The following is a 25,027-nucleotide window of genomic DNA, read 5'->3' as shown; positions in this document are numbered from 1 at the left end:
AACGTTTGCCTCTGGCACCACCCACTGCTGGCATCTGTTGCCCAGTAGAGAAGGTGGCCCGTGGGCTTAAAGAGGTTCCCATTCATTCCTCAAGGGGGGAGGGTCACATTAAATCCACATGTTGCCCCTTGCCAACTTCTAGCCTTCGCTCGCTTATAGTGCGGGGTTGATTGGATGGAAGACATTGTCTAGAACAGCCTTTCCCAACCGGTGTACCTCCAGATGTTGTTGGACCACAACTCCCATCAGCCTCAGCCAGCATTGCCAATGGCTGAGGCTGATGGGAGTTGTGGTCCAACAACATCTGGAGGCACACACTGGTTGGGAAAGGCTGGTCTAGAGGCTCCCTTTAGAACATGGCCAGCTTTGGCCGCTCAGTGCTTCATAACATGCTGAATTTCAGTTCCTGCAAAAGCATCATGTGAAGGCTGTTCCATGTGGCACCGTTGTGGGTGGCTAAACGCTGATCTTTGGGACTTGGGTATCATCCCCAACTTTGATGCCCTTCAAGAGGCATAGACAAATCCATGAAGGACAAGGCTATCGGTGGCTACTAGCCATGACGGTCATGTTCTGCCTCCACCATCAGAGGCAGCATGTTTCTGAATACCAGTTTCTGGAAACTGCAGGAGGGCGGCAGTGCCCTTGCACTCTGGTCCTGCTTGCAGGCTTCCCATTGTCATCTGGTTGGCCACTGTGAGAATTGGATGCTGGTCTTGATCGGACACTGGCCTGACCCCGCAGGACTCTTCTCGTGTTCTGAAAGGAGCCCTCCTTGCTTTTATGTTGTTCCATTTGTTATGCTTGTCTAATTTAATGATATTCTGCCCCCCATAGGTACATCCATGATTCTCTCTCCCGCACACACAGAGTTTATCCTCATGTCAACCCTTTGAGGTAGATTAGGCTGGGAGATGGTGACTGGCTCAAAGCTACATAGAGAACTAGTATGTTGGTGAGAAGGACTTTTGCGTAGCTTTTCCCTCTGACGTGCTATTTTTCTACGTGGGAGGGAATTATTTCTTTATTGAGTGGAAGAGCGTTGTGTGTTGTGACACTTGGCAATGTCACAGCCTAGACACAGGTGTAACACTTCCCTGAGACGTTGGCCTAACTGCCTGTTAGCAAAGTCGCTTTAATCATGCAGTCAGAGCCCAAACTAAAAAGTCCTGGAAATACTTTCCTGAGAAAACTGAACAAAGACAGTGCATAATTTGGGGAAAAGGAACAGAGTGGTTTTGTCTTTCTTAGTTCAGGCCTTATAAATAGCAGGGAGATACTCAGCCAAGCATGCAGTGGAAAACTTCCTTAGAAGTGCACAGCAAATCAAAGCATGTGCTACCTCACTGATGATCATGCCACTCTGCCAGATTGCTAAGTGATCACCTCCACTGGTCCCCCTCTTGATTTGTTAACGCTAACAGAATTAACCGGTACACCATGTCAAACACACAACAGGCTAGCTCAATTATATGTTCTCTAATCACTCTTCTGTGCACCCTGTGGGGTGCACGAATGTGTCTTTCCTCGTAATCGGGGCTGGCTTCAGGTTCGAGGGAGGTCTTTGGGAAAGAGCCCTCTAGTGGGCTTTGTTACTTTTGCACGCTTCCGTTTCCCATAGTGTTCGAGAGTGATGCTACATTGGGGACTTGGTGAGAAATTGCCTCCTGTCGCTGTTAAGCCGATAGCTGGGGGCTCAAGGAAAAGGGTCAGGGGGCCCTGCAGCTCCAGAGTTGCAGTCCTGATCCAGAGCCGTCTCCTTCACCATGAAGAGGTGACAGCACAAATGGAAGAAGGCTCAGCCAGCTTTGTGGTGGGTCAAGGCCAGGACCCTGGACAGCGCCACAGGTGCTAGATTTAAAAGCGAGAGTTTCAATCCTGCAGCTTGAGAGCAAGAGGAAATCAGTTGCCTCGGTGGTGGCTTGTTGCAGCTTCCAGAGCTTTTCAGTCTGGTGTGGAGGAACCAAACCAAAGCCCTGCCTTCTGTGTGCTGCAACCTGAAAATTACAGAGTTGTCATGCTTTGATGCAGCCATTGACCTCTAAGCAACAGGGTCTGGGGCTGCAGAGTCCTGGGGTTGGCTCTGGTATTAGTCCTACTCAGAGTAGCCCCATTGAAATGGAAGGTGCATGTAAACTTCAGTGGGTCTACTCTGAGCAGACCTAAATAATAAGACCGTCAATCTGTAGATGCTGTGTAGGGCTTTCTTGGTCCACAGGAATGGAATGGACTACTGACTGGGATGAGTCAGTAATCCATTCCTCAGCCTCCATATGCAAAGATACACCATCAGGTGTTTGGAGGAGTGGGGGCAGGCATAAAATCTGGTGTCAGCGAGTCTGTTCAGGATGGGTCAGGGAGAGACTCCATCTTCTCAGAGCTTCTATGACCCAGAGACTTTCAGGGATCTGGGCCCTGACAGGTGCTGGGTGCCTGATCCCTAACCACTCAACACACCTGCTAACCTCTGACGTCTGCACCTGGACACATGGTAAAGGATATGCCAACATTGCTGTGATGAGTTAACAGTATTGCAATGCAAGTGTTGGGAATCGCAGGAGACAGAAAGCGCAACGCACCTGACACCGACCAAATACTTTCATTCTTTTCGTGGCCTAGTAGTGTTGTGAAGAGAGAGGCCTGGCACCTACTGTTCCCACCATCTTCAGTATCTAGGGACTGGGGACCAGATCCATTGGGATAATGAAGATGGGGGGCAGCTGCAGCTGTTTCACCCAGCACTCCTCTTTGCAGCACCTGGCTGAGGGAGTATTGGGCAGGTTGACCTGTTGGCTTTCAGCAATGCCACCTGTCCCTGTTCACCCCCTTGTTTGTTGGGGCATGCACCAGGGAGGTGATCAGTGGCCACTAGCCAGGATGGCTCTTTTCTCCCTCCTGTGTTGAAGGCAGCGTCCCTCTGAATACCAGTTGCTGGCAATCCCAAGTGGGGAGATTGCTCTTGCGCTCCGGTCCTGCTTGGGGGCTTCCAATATCTGGTTGGCCAGAACAGGATGCTGACCTTGATGGGTCTTTGGCTTGAACAAGTGGGGCTGCTCTTGCATTCTAATGGGATGAGTTGAAACAAAGCTCCTAGCCCTTCTAGCAAAACACGTGTAAAAAAAGCGCTGTTTTATTCCCCTTTAGGGATACCCCGGTGGAATTGGACGAACAGGCCCTACCGGCGACCCGGGACATTCCGGAGTCCCTGGAGTCCCAACAGTTGTTCTCTGGAGGAACACTAAGGAAGATTGGCTGTCATTCACTGTAAGTCAGGTGTGGGTGACCCCTTTTGTCCTACCTGAATCCACGGAAGTCACATGCGAATGCGGAGGTGTGCTTTTCCTTAGTAGATTTCCTAGACGTTTCCGTTCAGAGTGCTTCATGAATCGGCTTACAGGTTACACAGAGCTCAGCATCGTTACTAGGGTGGACTAGGCATGACTACACAGCACAAAGACGCGGCTGCAGCAAATAGGCTCGCCTTCTCACCAAGCTGAAGCAAGGATGGACAGGCGCCCCACTTGAGTGGACTGAGTGTCACTGTTGAGAACGAGTGCACACCCACGGGCACTCCTCCTCAGAGGGACAGCGGGGACTCACTGAGTTTGCCGACACCACGGCTTCTGCTTACGAGGCGAGGGTGGCTGTTCTGCCTTAGCCAGGTCCTCCCCATCAGAGGCAGGGGGCTGCACTAAGCAGGTGTAGGAAGAGGATGTATGCTGGCAGAGAGGCAACTGTCTGGTAACTGGAGCTGTAGGGGATTGATGGATCATCACCTTGTAGTGGTGAGTGGGCTTGCGTGTTCCAGTGAACCCTGTGAGTGATGCCGTCGGGAGTCATGTACTCCCAGCAGGGTCACCCATGGCGGTAAGGTCAAGGGAGAGGAACCGGACAAGGAACGATCCAAGAATGTCCTCAACGGCAGAACAGGCAGAGGATAACAATGTGCGTGTTACAACGGCTGTGAAGGCGGATGAAGGCCGCAGCAGATAAAAGACTTCCAATCCTCGTGGTATCCCTGCCATTGGATCAAAGCCTTTTTCTGTCAAGATTGTGTGTTGATCCTTGTGCGCCGATCTCCCCGCATAAAACAAATTCACGCACAGGCGTCTTCCAACCAAATTATCTTGGAAGACAATCTTATTCGGCCACGAGTGATCGCCAATGGATGAATGAGGGGCAGAGCTGTCACTCTCCAGGGACGAGAGCGTTCAGAGTCCAGCGCACCTGAAGGCCCGTCACTGGAACCATCATCTCATTCAAAGTCCTTGTCCTCACTGCTCCACACCCTTTCTATGGGGCTCATGAGCCCTTTTCTGTTACAGGCCACATTCCTTCAGAGGCGATCTGTCAGCCTCGTGCCAACGATGGGGGTAGCCGTACACACAAATGTCCTTGCTTGAACTGTAGCCCGGAACAAAAATACTGCCCGGCTTCAATTTTTCACCAGGGCTGTCTGGGCTTAGAGTTCGGAGGCAGAAATTAGAAAGTAGCTGCAGTGTGGGTCCTTCCTCTGAGGGAGGACTCGCCTAGAGGATGCCTGTGTGGCTGCCATTGTTGCTTTTAAAATTGGCTTGAAAGGCAGAGGGAGCAACAACAGTGGGAGGGCTGACAGGCGGGAGCAGAGACTGTCTTGCCCGCCTGTCAGAGCGGCTGCCTGGCCAGCACTGTGGGCAGTGGATGGTGACATGCAACCCTCCCTCTCCATCTCCCACCTGCGCCAAATGGCTTGTGATAGGGCCGGCCGCTCTAAGCTATGGGATTTTCTCCTACAAGACATAGTGATGGCCAGCAACTTGGATGGCTTTCGAAGAGGATTCGACAAATTTATGGAGGAGGAAAAGGCTATCAGTGGCTACTAGTCAACGATGTCTACGTTCCGCCTCCACTCTCGGAGGCGGTATGCCTCTGAATGCCATTTGCCGGGGGATTGCAAGCGAGGAGAGGCTCAGATCTTTCTTGTGGTGTTCCCAGAGGTGTCTGGTTGGCCACAGTGAGAACAGGATGCTGGACTAGATGGGCCACTGTCCTCATCCAGCAGGGCTCTTCTTCGGTTCTTTTCTGCCTACAATGAAGGTAGATATCTAGACAAGCCCCTCTCCTGACCCATTTTTCCATATTGCGATGGGAAAATGCTGTTTTGTAGTGATGATCCTTTGTCCCTTGCCTCTCACATCAGTTTTTTTGGAAGCAGAATCTCAAGTACCTCCCTCCACCATTCTCCTACTCACATACCTTTAGGATAAAGATTTCTCTTGCAAACTCTCCTGGAGTGTGTGTGTGCGTTTTCAGAGAAAAATGAGATTAAACTGCCTTAGGAGAGGAGAGGGGGAGAGTCTGGTTTGCCAACCTCAGCCCTTCCTGACAGGTTGTCAGGCTAACATTTTTTTAACCATTTCTGTTCACATTAATCAATTTCGGATAAACTTTAAAGGAGACAGGAGGGTCTGCTGCGGCTTGATCCCGAGTGAAATTTGCCCATCTGTCATCTGTCCACGCTCTGTGTTTTTTCTTATTAGAAATATTTCCATATGTTGAAAGATCTTTGGTTATGTTCCTAGAGGAGATTTCGTAGCTCAGATTCTCTCTCCCCACAATCCCCTATTGATATCAGGTTTCCAATTTCTCTGATCTGGAAGTTCAGTAGAATAGCAAACATTCTTGCTCATCTCTTTCGAAAGAAATCTGTGCTTTAAATGTTCCATGCGGTGTTTGTATTGCAAATTTCTAGTCAAGTCGTTCCTCTGTGGAAATCAAAGTTAGTGACATCTTTTCTTTGCCTTGTTCCCTTTTTAGCAAACCTCATTTTATCAGCTTCTTCATGCAGGCTGGCCGGTAAGTGTTTGTTGATGGAGTTGTTGTAAAGATTTCTAACCCACCTTTCAGGGTATGGTTGCACGCACTCCAGTCTCCAAGCAGTGTGAGACTTCCAGGGGTTCCAGTTCTTATCCAGGGTTTGGTTCTCTTGAAATGAAGATCAGTAGAGACTATCATGTCAATAGGATATATGGATTTATTTACATATATATACAGCCTGAACATAAGATGGATGGGCTCATTGCATTAACACTCCCACAGATCTTACTTCCCCATTAGACTTCTAGGGGACGCTTCCTGAGGCCATAGTTTTGGATTGAGCACAGAGATTAAGCCTCTCTAAGTCTGTCCAGCTCCCAGCTGCACATCAGATTAACACACACAAAAATCTACTTCCTTGGCGGTGGGAACACTCTCCTGCAAGAGTTCCTATAGCAACAGGATTGCCCTGGACCAAATCTTGAGACATGTAAATCAAGTCTATCAACCAAACAAAGAAACTAGCTTGACCAGAACTATTAACTTACGAAAGGAACTGGCTTGACCAGTTCAACAGATCTTTCAAATACAAACTGCATCTCTACAGATAACAAAATTGGAGGCTGGAAGGGGACCCACAGACATCATCCACACCAATCATAACAGTCCTCTGCCCTCACAAGGCAGTTGACAAAGTTTTAAAATAGCGCAACATAAAAATTAAAACACCTCACTAACTCCACTAATTTGTCACTGCCACCAGATACATGCACGGCATAATAAAATTTAGCAAATGCAGGACTGTATCCAGTGTTAGCCCTCCTCGGAGTAGACCCATTGAAATTGATGGACCTGACGAACTCGGGTATATTGATTTCAGAACTGCTCGGAGCAACTTCAACGTGCAGTACCTGCACCGTGTTGGATAAAAACACTTATAGAAATGGTGCAGGAAGCATCTCTCTTCCTCTGTAATCCTGTACACAGAGATCCATTGTGAGTACAACAACATGGCTGCTTCCATGATGTACTGATGGAGGCCGCCATTTTGGGGGCAGATGTACAGTGGCCCTTTGTGCGTAGAATGAAATAGGAAGTGATGGGTTTAAAATATGGAGAAGCAGGAAACACAAGTTGCTGGGAAAGTGCTGATGTGTTGGGGGGGGGCTTTGAAATGTACTCCTCCAAAATGGAAACAAAGGATGTGGTTCACTTCATTTTTCACTGTACCCCCCCCAACAGGAAGGAGATGGTTTGAAGCTACACAGTTGAGTTGCCCAGTCTAAAGGAGTCTGGCAGATCTTGGAGCTCTATAGCAAACCATAGCACGGGATTTGCTATCTGGTATGACTTGATTTCCAGCGCCAAGAGGATATCAGTTCCCTCTTCTGGATCCGCAAGGAACCTACATTTGACACCTGAGCACAAGTTGCTAAATTGCTTTCTTAGAACTTTGTGTGTTCCTCACTCACGTTCTTGCCTGCACAGGGGAAGAGGAGAGAGAGAATAAGTTTCTTTTTGTAATGTGTGGGGAAAAGTCCCTGAGGTTCCACCAGATTCTTTCTCAACTATTTGATGTATAATTGTGTACCTTTTTTTATTTCTTCAACACAATCCAGAGGCAGCCAGGGTCTCCTGGACCAGCCGGTCCACCAGGAAAGCCCGGATTGCCTGTAAGTAGGGATGGGGGCGGGGCTACAGCCATACTACCCTGAACACACCCGATCTCATCTGATCTCGCAAGCTAAGCAGGGTTGGGCCTGGTGGGAGACCACCTGGGAACACCGGGTGCCATAGGCTTAGAGGAAAGCAGTGGTGAACCACCTCTGAATACCTCTTACCATGAAAACCCCATGAATATATCCAAAAAGATTTATAGGGTTGCCATAAGTCGTAATCGACTTGAAGGCATATAGCAACAAACAACAAAGGGATGGGGGGGGAGAAATCCAGTTCTATTTTAATGCAAACCTACTTAATTCACACTTTCCAAATGTTGTTTAACAGGAGCGATTTAACCGTCAGTCCCTCTTCCCAGGGAACTCTGGGAACTGTGGCTCTGTGAGGGGAATAGGAGTGTGTTAACAACTCTCAGCACCCTTCGCAAACGGCAGCTCCCAGGATTCTTCAGGGGGGAGCCATGACTGTTAAAGTGGCATCCTAGCGCTTTACACTGAAAGTGTGGCCTTGGAGTCCTCGACCACATCTCTTGAGACGGAGACTCGGGCGCTAAGATCGTGAAACTGGGATTGCCACTTCAGCACCTCCAGGGTTTTTCAAGTCAGGATTGCGACCCTGGGTTTGGCGGTGGGTGGAGATGAGGGGAAGGTATCTGCCCTTGCACTGGTTTTACTGAAGTTGGACTTTTATTGACAGGGTCCTCCCGGATTTCCAGGGGAGCCAGGTGAAAAAGGATGGAAGGGTAACCAGGTAACACCCCACTGCATCCTATCTCATAGTGTAATGTAATGTGGTTGCCAATTGATTCAGGCTCATGGATACATTTGGATTTTTTTTAATGAGTGCTGTGGGTTCCACCCCCTATACTCACTACTCTCCCCCCTCCCCTGGATCAGCCCCTAGAGAGAGGGGAGATGCACATATACCCACACATGTGCACTGTTTGCTTTTCCAAGGGAACGTTGTATCCAAGAGTGTCGTGGCAAATTCAAAAGTGCAGGGTGCCTTCATGTTAGTCACAGCCACGCCCCCCCCTTTTTTTTGCTGCTGGGTTGAGAATGAGATCCTGGTTGATTCCTTCTCCGACAACAACACACATGTGCCTAGGAGCCAGTAAGCATGAAAGGGGAAAGTGTTAGCTGCTAAGAAGAGTCTTCTCAGTAGCTGACTCACCTCCTTTCTAACCTGATTGGCTCCAATCAGCAAAAAAAGGACAAGAAAGCATGCTAGAAGACTCTTATAGGATGCTGGAGACATAGGGGCCCTTCTCTCAAAAAGGTAAGGGGTCTAAGACCCCCCGAGACCCTGGATGACTACACCCCTGCTTGTATCCATGGGAATGATTCAAAAAGCACATAGAGCTGCAAGAGGAAGTGGGGAAGAGTGCCGTTTTCCTAACTTCCTCCTCCAGCTCTATGTACTTTTCAAGGGGAAAAAAAGAGGTTACCACCCAAACACTTCATGACCAAAGGGGTAGTGAATGGAGGGGGCACTCGGAGGCTTTGTGGGCACCAGGGGAAGACCTCAAGGATGCTGTTTTCACCCATGGGTACCACACTGGCAACTCCTGAACTAAGGGGTGTTGTGAAATAGGACCTCATGTGTATCATCCTTCAGTATCCCTTTAATGAGAAGCTGCCTCCTCCTTAAGGGTGAACCTGGCCCACTGGGCCTTCCAGGGCATGCTGGGTTTCCTGGTTCAGACGGATTTCCAGGCACAGATCAAAAGCCCGGACAACCTGGTATCCAAGGTGAACAGGTAGGAACCTTTTTTTAAAAAAAATAAGGCACTGTCATCTTTGCAGGCATTATGTGTTTGATGTCTTGACTGTAGATAACTAAATGCAAATGTAGTAACAGCAATGTAATATATTAAAGTATACATTACAGTTTGGAATTCCCTTCATTATGTTCAGTACAATTTTCTCCCTTTCCTTTCTAGGATAATTTTCTTTGGGGGGGAACAGTTGTGTGCAGGTGAAGAGTGGTTCAGTTTGAACTGCAGCAAAACTGATGGTGAAAGGCACAGTTACCCCACCGTCCCTTGCCCAGGAACAGTTTTGCAACTGTGTAACCAGGAGTTTAATTTAGCAAGGTCATTTAATCTTTCCTGTCCCATTTCATTTTGATTTGTCCCACCCCACAAAGCTCAGACCAGGATGACAATGGACCAAGTGACAAAGCAAAAGTGTGGGAATGTGTTGCTCAAAATGTCAAGCCTATTCACAAATTGATCTTCTACTCAGTACTCGAAATGGTAGGCTGGGGAGCCTGTTGGCAAGTAAGTTTGGTGGCAAATTTGCTGCTGTCAAGCTGCAAGATTGAAGGGACAAGCCACAGTGTTCATCCAGACATTGGCCTGGTTCACACATCATGGTAAGCCAAATCATGGTTTACTGGGACCATGCATACATGCTGGCCCCCAGAGATGAGCTTGCACCCACATTTCTTTTCCCCGGTCTTTTTAGGGTGTGACAGCTAAGCCACATTTTGCTTAGCATGCCATCCAAACCTGAGTTCAGGTCTCTCCCACAACCGTAGAACAAGCCTTGGCTACAGCTTGTGGTTTAGGAAGAGAGGTTAACTATGATCCTAGGTTTGACAAGATTTGGCTTAACTCTTGCACTGAGCTGAAATGACCAAAAAGGGGTAAAACACATGCAATCTCCTTCCTAGGAGTCTGCACATTCACACTAAACTGTGGTTTGGCTTCACATTGGGCACTAACATAGACACTAAAAGGACGGTTGGAGGGAAATTAGTACCTTCTTTACCCTGGCACGAACTTCCTGACATGAAATCCACATTGGGAACGTTTTTCAGCATCCTGGGCTGGTGCCGGTGGTCAGCCTTCTTGCCTGTTCACCTTCCCTCTCGAAGTGTGTGAGCAAAGATCAAAGTGAGGAGATGACTCCACCTCTTGCCTCGTTCTGGCTGGCTGGGTGCATTGGATCCAGAAGAAGTCAAGTGAGCAGATGATGGTGGCAAGGAGGAGATGGACCCCCCTGAGATCATCTTGCTCAAGGGCCTCACAAAAAATCCAGTTGCCGGTGCTGCCGGCGATGCCTCCTGGGACCAAGCTCTGGTTAAAGCTTGCAGTGCTTATTTATGTGTCTGTGCGTTTTCCCTTTTTCTGCAGGGCCCACAAGGCTTTAGGGGAGAGAGGGGACCTGCTGGAGAAAGAGGAGATGAGGTGAGTTGGCACGACAGGTTTGCTGGAGAAACCCAACAGTACCTCTTTTCCCTGCTCCCAGATTCACTTGTTGTGTGATGTCCTGGAATTGCCAGGCTCAGTGGCTGCATTTGGGCAACCAAATCACACTTTAAGCTAAGAGAGACGGATGTGTTTCAGGCACCTGCACCCAGCCACTTTCCTCCTCCCTGTTTACGATAACAATGCCCCTTTTCAAGTAGTCCAAACGAAATTTCTGAGATCTATTCTTGGCACTTCATCCTGTGTCCCCAATCCTGTCTTACGTCTAGAAGCTGGGCTTACCACCATAGAAGCCCTTATATGGATGTGTAAAATTAAATTCTGGTTTAAAATGATGTTTGCCCCCGTGGGATTGGCTCCATCTACGCTAACTGACGTCTTTCAGTCAAAGTGGAAAAAGTCCTTAAACTTCATGTTAGTCACAGCCACACACCCCTTTTTTTTGCTGCTGGGTTGAGAATGAGATCCTTGTTGATTCCTTCTCCGACAACAACACATATGTGCCGAGGAGCCAGTAAGCATGAAAGGGGAAAGTGTTAGCTGCTAAGAAGAGTCTTCTCAGTAGCTGACTCGCCTCCTTTCTAACCTGATTGGCTCCAATCAGCAGAAAAGGACAAGAAAGCATGCTTATTATTATTATTATTATTATTATTATTATTAAGCTTAGGGTTTTCTCCCTCTACGATTCCTGCGCTAGGCTACTCCAAAGCAAAAATGTGCATCTCCCAACGAATCCTTGATATTGAACTTCGAAGCCATTTATCTCTGGCCACAGCTTACCCTGACTTTAGATGCAACACAAGGCCATTTGCTCCCGCTCGGTACTTAGATACCCTGACCACCCCTAAATTTAGGAAAACGTTCACGCTAGTCAAGTTTAACATCTTACCTTCGGCACTTTTGGATGGCAGGTATAAAAAAATTCCTTACGTTGAGTGGGTGTGCCCTTGTGATGAGGGGGTTGTAGAGTCTGTGGGCCGTGTCTTACTGTACTGTTCATTTTACCGCGACCTTCTATCTGTTTTAATTACCCCAATTTTACAAAAAATTCCTGACAGAGATGAGGCTTTTCACGTGGAATACCTTCTTTCTGATCAAATTTCCCAAGTAGGTAGACAGCTTCTGTGCGTCTGCCATTCTCTGCAGAAAACTTTGATAACCCCACAGCTTATATAAAATTTAGAATTGGTTTTAGACAGAATTTGTTAGAACTTTTTAATGGAACTTGCCTATTTTAAAGATGTATATTTGTACGCTGGTCTGTGACCGTAATAAAGCTATCTATCTTTCCTCCTCCCTTCATGCGAGCGAACAAAGCCAGGAAGGGGCAGTCAACCACGGTTTCCTGTTGCACCCAAAGTGGGAAACTATGGTTAATGGTTTCCTCCCAAGCCGGAATATGAAGATATGGTTTAAAGTTACTTTCCACATCTTTGCCTCTGGGGAAGCTGTTTAGAATAGTTTCTTGCTTGTTTCTTTATAATTTATTTATTTACATCATTTACTTTATTTAACAGAATTTATATACCACGTGATTGTAAATAAAATCTCTAAGAGTTCACGCCCCACTCTTTAGCAGTTTGCATTCGTCAGTTCTAGGACAGTGATACAGCCCCTTCTAACCCCCCCAAAAAAGATTCTACCACCTCTTTCTTTTCCATGTTTACATCAGACCCAAGTGTTGAGACACCAAAGGATGCACATCATTGTGTGTGAACCAGCCCCTCAATGCAGAGTAAAATGAAGGAGGGTGTCTTAATCCTTAGTTTATGTGTTATGTATGTATCCCTATGGAACCTTTGATATCAGGTGGGTCAAATGAAAATCAACCCAATGTGCCTCTTGCAGGGCGTTCTGGGAGATCCTGGACCTCCTGGTGAAAAAGGAAAAAAAGGAGCAAAGGTGAGTTTGAAAACTGGGGGCCCATCGGCACCTTACATTGAAAGCAGTATTATTCCACTTTAAACAGTCCTGGCTTCTCCCAAAGAGTCCTGGGAACTGTAGTTTGTGAAGGGTGCTGAGAGTTGTTAGGAGACCCCCTGTTCCCCTCCCGGAGCTGCCGTTCCCAGAGTTCCCTGGGAAGAGTGATTGATTGCTGAACCACTCTGGGAAATGTAGCTGTCAGCCAAGTGGTATGATACTGCTTTGAATGCATAGTGCCAATGGGGTTATATTTATTTATTTCTTAGATTTCATGCCTGCCCTTTACCATAAGGTCCCAGAGCAGATTGCAATGATACAATGTGCAATGATGAAAAAAAGACTAATATAGAAGAGTTTAAAAACAGTGGGATGTTGAAGCAAAAAGCTTTGTAAGGACATTCTTCGTAACCATCTGTGTCAGATCCTAAAGTATAACGTAGCACATCTTGTACTGTTGTTAAAAAGATTTTAAAATCCTCCTTCTATAACAAGTATGTAATCTATTACATATTTTATAACAAATATGTAATATATAATATGCATATAATACAAGAATTGATATATTAGATATTGTTCTGAGATACTGAATTTTGCTCAAGGGCCTCACAAAATTATGGTAAAGGGGCTTGTGTGACAAGTGGGTGCCTATAATGGTGTGAGTATGTCTGTGTAATTGTATAGGAGTTATAATTTTAAAATGAATACAGACAAAATATAAAAGGATCTTTTTACATGGTGAAAACAAAAGCATAAAACAATTTAATAGAACAGCTTAAAATCAGTGCATCGGCCAGATCATGCTGTGAACTGCAGCAAGAGAATCTTTAAAACTTGCACTGTAAGGCCCATGCATGCATCACCAGGAAAGGGGTTCTGTAAATGAGGAGCCACCACATAGAAGGCCCTGTCTCTCACGCTCACCATCTGATTGATCTTGTAAGTAAGCAACCCAACAGGGCCCTTTGACAATAACGTTAACATTTGGATAGACTCCTATGATTGAAAGCAGCCCTTTCCAGAGATAAATATGTAAATGGACTGCCTTCAAGTCGATTCCGACTTATGGCGACCCTATGAATAGGGTTTTCATGGTAAGCAGTATTCAGAGGGGGTTTACCATTGCCTTCCTCTGAGGCTGAGAGGCAGTGACTGGCCCAAGGTCACCCAGTGAGCTTCATGGCTATGTGGGGATTCAAACCCTGGTATCCCAGGTCGTAGTCCAACACCTTAACCACTAACCCGGTCCCAAACCTTGGAGGGCTTTTAAAGGTTAACAATGGCATTTTCTGAAATCTGTTTGTCCCCTTCTCTGAACACCTCCATTTTGTGTCATTTTTCAGGGTGTCAAAGGAGAGTGCGGGCCTGCTGGGCCTGTCGGGGTCCAGGTAAGCCATTTGGCTGTATCACTTTGGCCATTTAAGGCATCTACACAGCAGGGATGGGCCATTTCTTGTAGATTGTTTTCCTTAGGGGCCTGGGAGGGTCAGTGGTCTTGTTTGTATGGGTTTTTTAAAAGAATATTTTTTTTCTTTTTACTATAGGATTATACCTTGTAAGGTTTTATTTTGTATTGTTCCACCATGGTAATTGTGAGAGTATCCATGAGGATGTCCCTTTATGTAATTATTTTATCTACTTAGGCCTTTGACTCCTAATTGTATGCTGTACTGTATTTGAATTGTACTGTATATTGTCTTGCGATTTATTTATTTATTTATTGTATTGTTTTCTGAGTTTTGCTTGGTATATTGCTTTTTTTCCTTTTTGGACTGTTATCTATCTTCTGTATATATTTTTGAGATTTTTTTGGAAGTTGCTTTGAGTTTCATTTTGAAAAAAAGCAACTAACAATTACACTTATAGATATAGATAGATATAGAGATAGAGATAGAGATATAGAGATAGAGGAGATAGATATAGATATATAGATAGAGATAGAGAGATAGAGAGAGAGAGAGATAACTAATAATAATAATAATAATTTCCATAAATCCAGAATAATGTGAATACATTTAATTGCAATACCCTACTTTCTGGGATAGCTCTTTGCCATGTTGTTGGTCGTCTTCTCTTTTTAACGCTATGTCCTGTCTGAACTTGGCTGGGGAACCTGAGGTCCGGAGGGCAAATGTGGCCCTCCAGATCTCTCTCTCTGGCCCTCGGGAGCCACACCCCTCACCAGCCCTGCTTTGCACTCTCCTTTCCTGTCTGAAATCCATCCTTGAACTCTGAAAATGCCTCTTGCTTTTCGGAATGGAGGATAGAGAGGAGTGTGCAAGTGTGTGTAGAAACTAGCCTACTGGACAAAGGCCAAATTTACATTTTTTGTTCTGTCTGCTTTTACCTCCGGTCCTGCCCACCATTGGCATGTGGCCCCCAGAAGGGAATGTGGCCCTCAGGCTGAAAAAGATTTCTCACCACATAATGGCATTGTTAACATAATTGCATCATCATTATTTATTGTTTTAAAAAAGCATCACCTCCTGGTTTCAGGCATGGATATCTAATATAGTGCTGATCTTATTGCTTGTAGCTAGACGCAGAGCTTGGAAAAGTAACTTTTTTGAACTACAATTCCCATCAGCCCCAGCCAGCAAGTGCTGGCTGGGGCTGATGGGAGTTGTAGTCCAAAAAAGTAACTTTTCCGAGCTCTAAATAGGGGAGAAATTTGATTTGGTTTGTATTTAAAGCTGAACTTACCACATTCGCACTTTATGAAATAATCTGAGAACCGAAACACAAAATTCGCACTAATTTGAATTTTGCGATGCAGTGTATATTTTAAGGAAAAGTGTACCTAAAAATGAAAATAACATACAAAAACCCATTATCTTGGAAGAAATTGCTTGCAAACCTGTGTACATTAGTCAAAACTGCATATAAAAATGTGTTTAGTAGGTAAATTTGCACTAAAATGCTGGAGAATTTTCTTGATGAATTTCAGGAAAGATTAAAAACAGAGACCCAAACTGGACAGATCTTTCCGTCCATATGTGTAGCTGTAGGCTGTTGCAGATACAGCAAAATGCCTCTTAGCACAGACATCAAACATAGATAAATACCCGTTTAAAATTTTTAAAATCTTTAAAACGTCATGGAGTTATTTGTAGATTAAGCTTCCTCAAATCAGTGAGTCACTAATTCACAAATCATTGAAATTTGGTTGAGGATTCTCACTCGGATTTTCTTCCCTGAAGTTGCGAGCTGTGCAACTTGACAGGCATGGATATATAACATGGATTCAATATATATCATATGGTTGTATCTTATAGGGTGTGATGGGTCATCGAGGTCCTCCTGGTTTTCAGGGGTTCCCCGGGCCAGTGGTGAGTGGCTTCTCTTCATTTCCTTTATACTTCTGTTCCATAAGTTATTTTGGGGGGCAGTTCCTATTAATTTCAAGTAAGCTTGACATCAGTTCTGGACTCTGGCAGTTGCTCCGCTTTTGTACAGACCTGTAAGTGGTTTTTCTTTTACAAGAGTATTGCTTAATTTTGTGGCCATCTGCTATCTTGATGGAGTTTCCTCTTGCAACAGCTTGATGAGGTGTAGGGTTTTTTTCTATTCATTTTTAAACCTTGTAACCGCACATATGCCAAGACGCTCATCTCGGATCAGGCCAGTGTTTACTCTGCACATTTTATTTTATTTTATTTATATACCGCTTCATATTACAACAGAAATCTCTAGGCAGTTTTAAAATCTCAACAAAAAACATGAGAAATGCAGTCCAAAACCAAACGATACTGCTTCTACTAATCATGCATTCCACATTTTAAGTGACACAATGCGTAAATAAGTATCTCTAAACAATGTACATTTAGTAAAACAAACCACCACCACCATGCAAACCACAAGAAAGAAATCATATGCAGAACATCAAAATACGTCAAGCTACATCAAAATGCAAGTTAATTACAGTAGATCAGCCTTTCCCAACTTTGGGTCCCCAGAGGTTGCTGGACTCCAACTCCCATCAGCCCCAGCCAGCATGACCAATGGTCAGGAATGAGGAGAGCTGTAGTCCAGCAACATCTGGGGACCCAACAGTTGGGAAAGGCTGCAGTAGATTATAGAGAACATATATTAGATGAAAATAATCAAAACCTTGCACGATCACACATTGATTTGTGGGGATGGGGCATGGCTACTGTTATTTTGCATAATGTATTCTGCTTTTGCTAGACATAAAAATGCACCAAGAGCTGTGGCAGACTAAGAGTCCATCAAGACCAGCTTCCTGTGACCCTCCAGGTGTTGATGGACTAGAACCTTATCATCCCTGACCATTGGTCATAATGGCTGGGGCTGACAAAAGGGCCGTAGCTCAGCGGTAGAGCATCTACTTTGTGTGCTGAAGGTCCCAGATACAATCACCAGAAGCTCCAGTCAGAAAAACTGGAGAGCCTCTGCCAGTCAGTGTAGACAATACTGAGCTAGATGGACCAATGGTCTGACTCCATATAAGGCACCTTCCTGTGCTTGGGGAAGGGCCATGGCTCAGTGGTAGAGCACCTGCTCTGCATGTAGAAGGTCCCAGGTTCAATCCTCGGCATCTCCAGGTAGGGCTGGGAGGGACCCCAGTCCAAAACCCTTGAGAGCCTCTGCCAGTCAGTGTAGACAATACTGAGCTAGATGCACCAGTGGTCTGACTCAATGTAAGGCAGCTTCCTGCGTTCTTCCTAAAAGTAATGAAGTAAAAGCAGAAAGGGAAGAGATTGTTTAGGAAGTGAGGGTCTCATTTAACGATTTTGTTCTGCTGTAGGGAGAGGCCGGCTTCATGGGCCGTTGGGGACCTGCAGGACCTATGGTAATCATTTCAGTCTCTCATTCAATCCCGGTTGTGCTCATCCTGTCGCCACCCCAATGATTTGAATTAACCTGTCAACTTTATGCAGGTCCAAGACCTTATACCAGAACATCCTGTGTGGTCATTTTGATAACCAAGATGGCAGCCGGCCATAGAACGGATGGGTTTGTTGAGACATGAGGGGGTTGTAAGAATTACCTAATCCCTTTTCCAGACTCTGGAATGTCTGCAGTACAGATTTAAGTACCAGTTGTATAATAAATTACTCTCCCCAGGGCATTATGGTAACTGCAGTTTTGTGAGTGGGGCAAAGGTTCTCTAGCAGTCTCCAGGATTCTTTGTGGAAAGCCATAAGAGCTATAATTATTTTGCAGTGTCAATTGTCCCTTAGAACTCTTCTTGGGCATCACTACCAATTACATTTCGTTTCTGCACTGAAAGCAACACCATCAGCAAATACCAATCGCATTCACTGGGTTGATTTCCACTTCACAGACATGGAAGAATAAGCAAACATAACCGATTTCTACTTCTGTTGGAATTCTCCAGCGTCGGGGAGAAATCCAGTTAGCTCCACGTTTTGGAGTGAGCCTTTCCGTTTTGCCCCCTCCCCTCCCTTAGTCCCATGCATGACTCATAATATAGATCTGTGATGTAAGACCCTGGCTCCTTTGGGAGGGCAATTTAATAAATAAATAACACCATAAATTAGAAATAAGTAGCATACTCAACCAACCAAACCGCACGTGGGCCCATAGTATACTTACAAGGTAGGCTGGATGTTACCTTTCTTACTTTAACATTTGACAGTTGCTCAGAGCAGTTTTGTAGCGGCATGGTAAAAACAATCTGTTTTAAAATGCTCCCAGTAAGTCCCTGTCCATCATAATGTGGAGACCCTACCTTGTACCTATGAGGGCAGCCATCTTTCCCCCCCCTATACAGTGTCCCTGGTAAGCATTACAAGTTCATAGCTATTTGGGTTTTTTAGATATGTAGAAAGCCCTCCTTCCTGCAAAGTTTCACTTGAGGAGAAACCTCCAAATCTGCCTCAGATTTCACATGTCCATCCAAACATAGTTTTGATTGCATCGCTAACAACCAACGCAATCAGTGTATCTGTGTTGATGTTTTTAGGGTGAGCCGGGGCAACCAGGGCTGGCTGGATTGCAAGGAGTGAATGGCTCCCAGGTAAGTGGCCCTGCGGTCTTGAGGGGGCTGGGGGTGCATGAACCCCATCCCCTGAGAAATTACTTAAACAGGAGGAAAGTTGGGACATAGAGGGGTTGATGTAAAAAAAAAATATCTACACTTGGTTCTATATTTAATAAACCTTTAAGACCCCAGTGGGGTCGAGGGCAGACACTGAAAACATCAACACAACTGCCCTCTGGAGAAAAGGAATTGGAATGTTAGGACGTTGCCAAGGGCTGTGAAATGCATTTCCACATAACTCGGGTGGGGAATCTGTGGCCAGAGCTTGGAAGATTTTACAAAGGAATAAATCACTGTTGCTGTTACATGGCCCAAAAACGAAATAAATTACTATTGCAATTACAATTGTTCTGAAAGGAATTGATTAGTCAAAACAATTACAGTATTATTTTTTTAAAAAAAACTAGAGTGCCTACAAAGGGCTGGCCTTGGCTGCTGCGCACCTAAGTAGCTTAAAACAACATGAAACACAGAGAGAGAGAGAGGTAGTAGAATAATTCTTTTTATCCATAAGATAGCAGTCGTGGGTGTCTCTCTGCTGGTAAGGAAGGCGGGTGGGGGAAGCAGAGGCAACTGCTCAGATCTTTGCACCTCAAACCAAGTGCAACCCCCCCCAGCCAGAAAGTGTCATCTTTCTCACTCAGCCACCTCCCGGACCCTGCCGTGCCACCAACAAAAGGACACCCACCCAAGCAAACATTTTCCCCGGAGATGCGAAAAAGTTAAAACTGCAAATACAGCAACATAGCCAGGGAGGACGGCGGAGGCTGCTTTGTGTGCCCAGTGCAAACAACACACACACATTGTCATCTTTCACCTCCACAGTACTTTATCTCCGTTCTGCTGCTGCCTCCTTCTCCGTCTTTATCCATGTTCTTTCCCTCCGGCTCCTTTTCCCCTCCACTCCATTCTTTACCGCTACCATCCATTTTTTAAACAATTGTTTTCTCCACTCCACCCCTGTCTCGCTCTCCACCTCCTCCCTCGTCATCTCCTACTGACCCACAGAACATGAGGGAAGAGCGACGCTGCACAGAAGCCCAGCTTGAGGCACAGGATTTTCATCCACAAATCAGAGGAGCAGAAGACTTCCCCTGTTTCCCCCGCAAGTAATGCCCAAAAGCAATGCTGGAAACATTACAATTACTCCTCAAAAGTAATAAGATTACTCCTATTACAATCAAGATGTAAAGAAATTACTCGCTCGTTCCTCAAAAAAGTAATAAATTACAAGTAATTCATTTTTTGTAACTAATTACTTCCAAGCTCTGCCTACAGCCCTCCAGAGGTTGCTGGACTCCAGCGCCCATCAGCTCCAGCCAGCAGGGCCAATGGTCAGGGATGAAGGGCCTTGTCTTGTTCAACATCTGGAGAGGCCACAGGTTCCCCATCAAGACCCCATTGAAAAGGTCTTGATATTTTTTTTAAAAAAATTGGGTAGCCCCCCCACACACACCTGAGAGACAGTTACAACAGGAAGACCGCTCTTTGCCTCTGTTATATTCAACCTAAGGCTAGAAGTGTCTATGTTATATAATTGTGTGTGAGAGAGGGTTTTTTTTGTTCCCTTCAGGGAGAAATGGGCCCTTCAGGCTTGCTGGGACGGCCGGGACCTCAGGTATGTTCCCTCTTTTTTACTTCCATTTCTGGAGTTGCTATGGCAACAGAGATGTAGCCCAAGACATTTTGGTTTCCTGAGGCACAAAATCCAAAGGATGCCCCACCCTCTTGTTTTTTTAATAAAATATGCCTTCAAGTTGATTACAACTTATGGCGACCCTATGAATCAGTGACCTCCAAGAGCATCTGTCGTGAACCACTTTGTTCAGATCTTGTAAGTTCAGGTCTGTGGCTTCCTTGATGGAATCACATCCATCTCGTATCTGGCCTTTCTCTTCTACTCCCTTTTGTTTCTCCCAGAATTATTGTCTTTTCTAGTGAATCATGTCTTCTCATTACGTATTCAAAGTACTACACACTTGATCTTAGCCAAAAGGCCGAGAAGCGGTATTCAAAGTATGATAACCTCAGTTTCATCATTTTAGCTTCTAGTGACAGTTCTGGTTTAATTTGTTCTAACACCCAATCATTGGTCTTTTTCGCAGCCCATGGTATGTGCAAAGCTCTCCTCCAACACCACCTTTCAAATGAGCTGATTTTTCTCTTATCTGCTTTTTTCACTGTCCAACTTTCACATCCATACATAGAGATCGGGAATACCATGGTCTGAAATCATTGATGGTTTGCTGTTCATTTAATGGTCCTCCCAAAACCTTCTTCCTGAGGCTCATCCCTCCACCTGAGCTCTCTGTCTTTTAAATGCAGTGCTAGGAACTGATCTTGCTGGACAGATGTTCAACTCCCATCATCTCTGACCGTTGACCATGCTGGCTGGAGCTGATGGGAGATGTAGTCCAGTAACATCTGGAGGGCCACAGGTTCCCCAGCCCTGGTCTGTTGGCAAGGCTGGCCTTACAAAGAGGGCATTAGGACCTTCTGCTACCATGGCTTTGTAGAATTGCCCTGTTCAGCAAGTGGTATTTAAACAGGCTCCATTTTGATTTGAACGCAATACGAAATGAGAGGTTGGCAACATTGGCTCTCCTCTGCTCCCTGACGCTCTTCTGTACAGATCAAAAGGCCTTTGAATCCCATCCTCACCCTGGTGTGAAAAGTGACCGGCTTTTCCCTGTTTGTGCACCTCAGCTGCTGAGTCTCCAGGCGTCAGCATTGGAAAAGGCAAATGCAACCTGCCTTATCTCAAGTCAGACTGTTGCCCTGTCTAGCTCTCTGGTACCTCATTGGGACTACTTGGACAGAAGGCAGGAAAGGCCGACAGAAGGTGGAACCAGAGCCAGTGACACATAGCCAACTCCTGCTACTTTTGTCCCAATTTGCTTCCCAGCTGAGTTCCACAAGGTCAACACTGAAACTAAGATGGGGAAGCTGTAAACAGTACTATCTGCTGGACAGATTGTAAGTAGGAAGGCAGACAGGTGGCCAGGAGGCTGACTGAAGGCAGATTGAGGTGAAGGCAAGATGGAGGAAGGTGGACCAGCTGCCGCTGGTATTGTGTCTACACTGGCTGGCAGCAGCTCTCCAGGGTTTCAGAGAGAGAGAGTCTTTCCCAACCCTATTTGGAGATTCCAGGGATTGAATCTGGGACTTTTGTGCATGAAAAGCATGTGTGCTGCCACTGAGCTATGGCCCTCAGGCTGTATGAGTCAGGCTCTGAGGTGAGCAAACAGGACACTTCATCTATATCTTCTGTTGTTATTTGTATTGGCTGGAGTTCAAACTCGTTCCTTGTATTTGTTGTACAGAATCTTTTGTCCTATCTTATCTATCTGAAATTTGGCAGGTGTTATCCTTTTGGATACCTCAAAATTTCATGCCAATGGGATGTAAAACACGTAAGTTATAAGCAGCAGAAGGGTAGCTGAGTCTCCCATTGAAAGCAGTGGAAAGTTCATTGGATGTGTGTCTTTTTAATTACCGAAACAATGCCTCTCATTATTTGCTTCTCTAGAAATCTCTGTCCTGCCCTTCTAGTTCCTACACAATCAGTCTTTCTATTCTGTCTGAAAATTGGCAGGTCTGATGGAGTTGTTAAATACTTTCATTTTTATGCTCTTTGGATGGAAAACGCCAAAATTGCAGGCAGCAGAAGAGTGGATGGGTTTCCCACTGAAATCAGTGGGAAATGAAATGAATGGGCGTAAAGAAAATGAATGAATTGCTTCCAAATCATTGTAAATGGAACAAAAATCAAATAAGGAACAGAACGAATGGAATAAGTAAACAAAATATGCGGGTTCTTTGTACACACTTTCTCTACTCTTATACCACATTTGGGATTTTCTCTCCTTCTATTTAGGGACCACAAGGCTTGGAAGGGAGGCGTGGACCCACAGGTGTCAGGGGATTACAGGTGAGTAGTTCGTGACTTCCTCGGGCATGCGGGATACAATCCACCGAAGTGTTTTGCTTCACTGTGACCTTTTGATACTAACTCATTTTTCTTTTATTTTTTATTGCGCGTATAACAAAGAAATGGGAATAACGTCAGCTCACATTAGCAATGAGAATAATCCATCAGTCCCAATTAAAACATATATATTGATACAAGCCAAACCGTTGAGTAATGGATGGTGGGTGCTTATCTTCCCAGCTTTGAAGGAGAAGACTCTCTGCAACTGTAACAGCTTGAAGGACCTGCTTTCATTGTCCATTTGTTAGCCCTCACATCAGAGGAATATAATTTAAAAGTTTAACTTGCTTTCTTTATAGGGCCCCCTTGGGAGAGAAGGACCCCCTGGAGTCAAAGGAGACCCAGTAAGAGCAACATCTCCCCCCTCCCCTTGTCTTTTAAACAAACTCTTTAGTTAGTGGGACTCTTTTTTCATCCTAACAAATATCGTCAGGATCGCTGCTGTTGTTATGTGCCTTCAAGTCGATTATGACCTATGAATCAGCGACCTCCAATAGTATCTGTTATAAACCACCCTGTTCAGATCTTGTCAGTTCAGATCTGTGGCTTCCTTTATGGAATCAATCCATCTCTGGTTTGGCCTTCCTCTTTTTCTACTCCCTTCTGTTTTTCCTAGCATTATTGTCTTCTCTAGTGCATCATGTCTTCTCATTATGTGTCGAAAATATAACGTCAGTTTCATCATTTTAGCTTCTAGCGATAGTTCTGGTTTAATTTGTTCTAACACCCAATTATTTGTCTTTTTCACGGTCCATGGTAAGCTCAGAGCTCTCCTCCAACACCACATTTCAAATGAGTTGATTTTTCTATCTGCTTTTTTCACTGTCCAACTTTCACATCCATACATAGAGATCGGGAATAAGAAAAAAAGAAAAGAACCAATGGTTCAAAGAGTCCAGCCCCACTTCTCTGAGGCACAGTATCAATGGATAGGAATGACATCCTATATGCCAATAACAAACTTAGTTATCTGAGTGTGGATCTTTTTGTAGTCAAAATAGTGCCACCATGCAGATGTGGAAGGTATCAGAAGACTTGGGAGAACCCTAAAGTTTGCAGAAGTCCCCCCCCCCAAAAAAAACTCACGCCCTCAGGAGGGAGCATTCTCAGTGGACATACTGAATGCTTATTGTTGTGAGAGAAACTGATAAATGGGGAAATGGGAATGGAATGGAGTCTCCAGTAAGAGGGCATGGCTGGCAGCAGCCTGACCAGGAGCACTCCCACTCCACAGTTGCCATTTTTTTTTATCCTGCCCTTTCTCAAAGTTGCTCAGAAGGGCATATATGGTTTTCCTGCTATCCTTTTTATTCTGATGACAACCTTGCAACGTCAGTAAGGCTAAGAGAGAGTGACTGGCTCAAGGATGCCAAGTGAGATTTGCGCCTGAGTGGGGATTTGAGCCCAGGTCTCCCTGCTTGAAGTTCTACCTGCTAAATTTTATTGGCTCTGCCATAACTAGCATTTGAAACAAAAGCATCTTAATCTGATAACCAAACGCCAGGAGGGAAGGAGCCAGATGTACACCCGATGTGGAGGGGGTTGTATGCAGAAGGTCTCAGGTGCAGTCCTTGGCACACTCAGGCAGGTCTGTGAAAGAAGACCTGGAGAGCTGCTGTCTGTCACTGCAGACAAAACTGGTTGGACCAAAGCTTTGATACAGGGCATGTTTAAGGGCTGCGTTGCCTGCAGACCTCCAGTCCCTGGCTTTATGCTTGATTTGTCTTGTTGCAGGGAGAAGGTGGCCCTTCGGGTCTAAGAGGAGCACATGGGCAAGCTGGCCTAATGGTATGTGATGAAATCTGCACAGACGGGTGTAGTGGCGCCTGGCCTTCATTTGAGGCAGATATTTATGCCCCACGCTTCAACCTTCATAGAAGCAAACATCACAGGGACATGGGTTCCCGCTCATTGGGCATTCATCCTGATTTGCTTGCACAAAGCTTACGTGGTAGAAAGGGCCCCTAACATAAGAGCATCAGAAGAGCCTGCTGGATCAGGCCAGTGGCCCATCTCGTCCAGCATCCTGTGCTCACTGTGGCCAACCAGGTGCCCATTGGAAGCCCACTAGCAGGACCTGAGTGCAAGAGCACCCTCCCCTCCTGCAGTTTCCAGCAACTGGTATTCAGAAGCATCCTGCGTCTCTCCAGACTGGTGGTGGTATTTTCCCCCAGGTGTATTCTCCAAAAGGTCTTTGGAGTGGACTGCCTTCCAGTCGATCCCGACTTATGGCGACCCTACGAGTAGGGTTTTCACGGTAAGCGGTTTTCAGAGGGGGTTTGCCATTGCCTCCCTCTGAAGCTGAGAGGCAGTGACTGGCCCAAGGTCACCCAGCGAGCTTCATGGCTGTGTGGGAATTCGAACCCTGGTCTCCCAGATCGTAGTCCAACACCTTAAC

The 25,027-nt window shown here is 45.7% G+C and overlaps 1 protein-coding gene across 3 annotated transcripts in view; it reads left to right on the top strand.

Moving 5' to 3' along the window:
• Positions 1-25,027, top strand: part of LOC133373926 (collagen alpha-1(I) chain-like) — a 152,371-nt gene that overhangs the window by 49,390 nt on the left and 77,954 nt on the right. The window contains exons 9-23 of one of the 3 annotated variants that reach the window (XM_061604349.1): positions 3,145-3,264; positions 5,797-5,835; positions 7,416-7,469; positions 8,173-8,226; positions 9,128-9,235; positions 10,616-10,669; positions 12,539-12,592; positions 13,954-13,998; positions 15,886-15,939; positions 17,379-17,423; positions 18,561-18,614; positions 20,212-20,256; positions 22,516-22,569; positions 22,929-22,973; positions 24,364-24,417. In XM_061604349.1, the coding sequence (XP_061460333.1) occupies positions 3,145-3,264; positions 5,797-5,835; positions 7,416-7,469; positions 8,173-8,226; positions 9,128-9,235; positions 10,616-10,669; positions 12,539-12,592; positions 13,954-13,998; positions 15,886-15,939; positions 17,379-17,423; positions 18,561-18,614; positions 20,212-20,256; positions 22,516-22,569; positions 22,929-22,973; positions 24,364-24,417 (879 nt within the window). Of the gene's footprint in view, positions 1-3,144; positions 3,265-5,796; positions 5,836-7,415; positions 7,470-8,172; positions 8,227-9,127; positions 9,236-10,615; positions 10,670-12,538; positions 12,593-13,953; positions 13,999-15,885; positions 15,940-17,378; positions 17,424-18,560; positions 18,615-20,211; positions 20,257-22,515; positions 22,570-22,928; positions 22,974-24,360; positions 24,418-25,027 lie in introns of all 3 variants that reach the window. The other 2 variants (XM_061604347.1, XM_061604350.1) reach the window with 2 other exon arrangements.

The sequence above is a fragment of the Rhineura floridana genome, chromosome 20 (assembly GCF_030035675.1).
Source record: "Rhineura floridana isolate rRhiFlo1 chromosome 20, rRhiFlo1.hap2, whole genome shotgun sequence".
Taxonomy (NCBI): Eukaryota; Metazoa; Chordata; class Lepidosauria; order Squamata; family Rhineuridae; genus Rhineura; species Rhineura floridana.
This window is presented reverse-complemented; position numbering and strand designations above follow the sequence as displayed.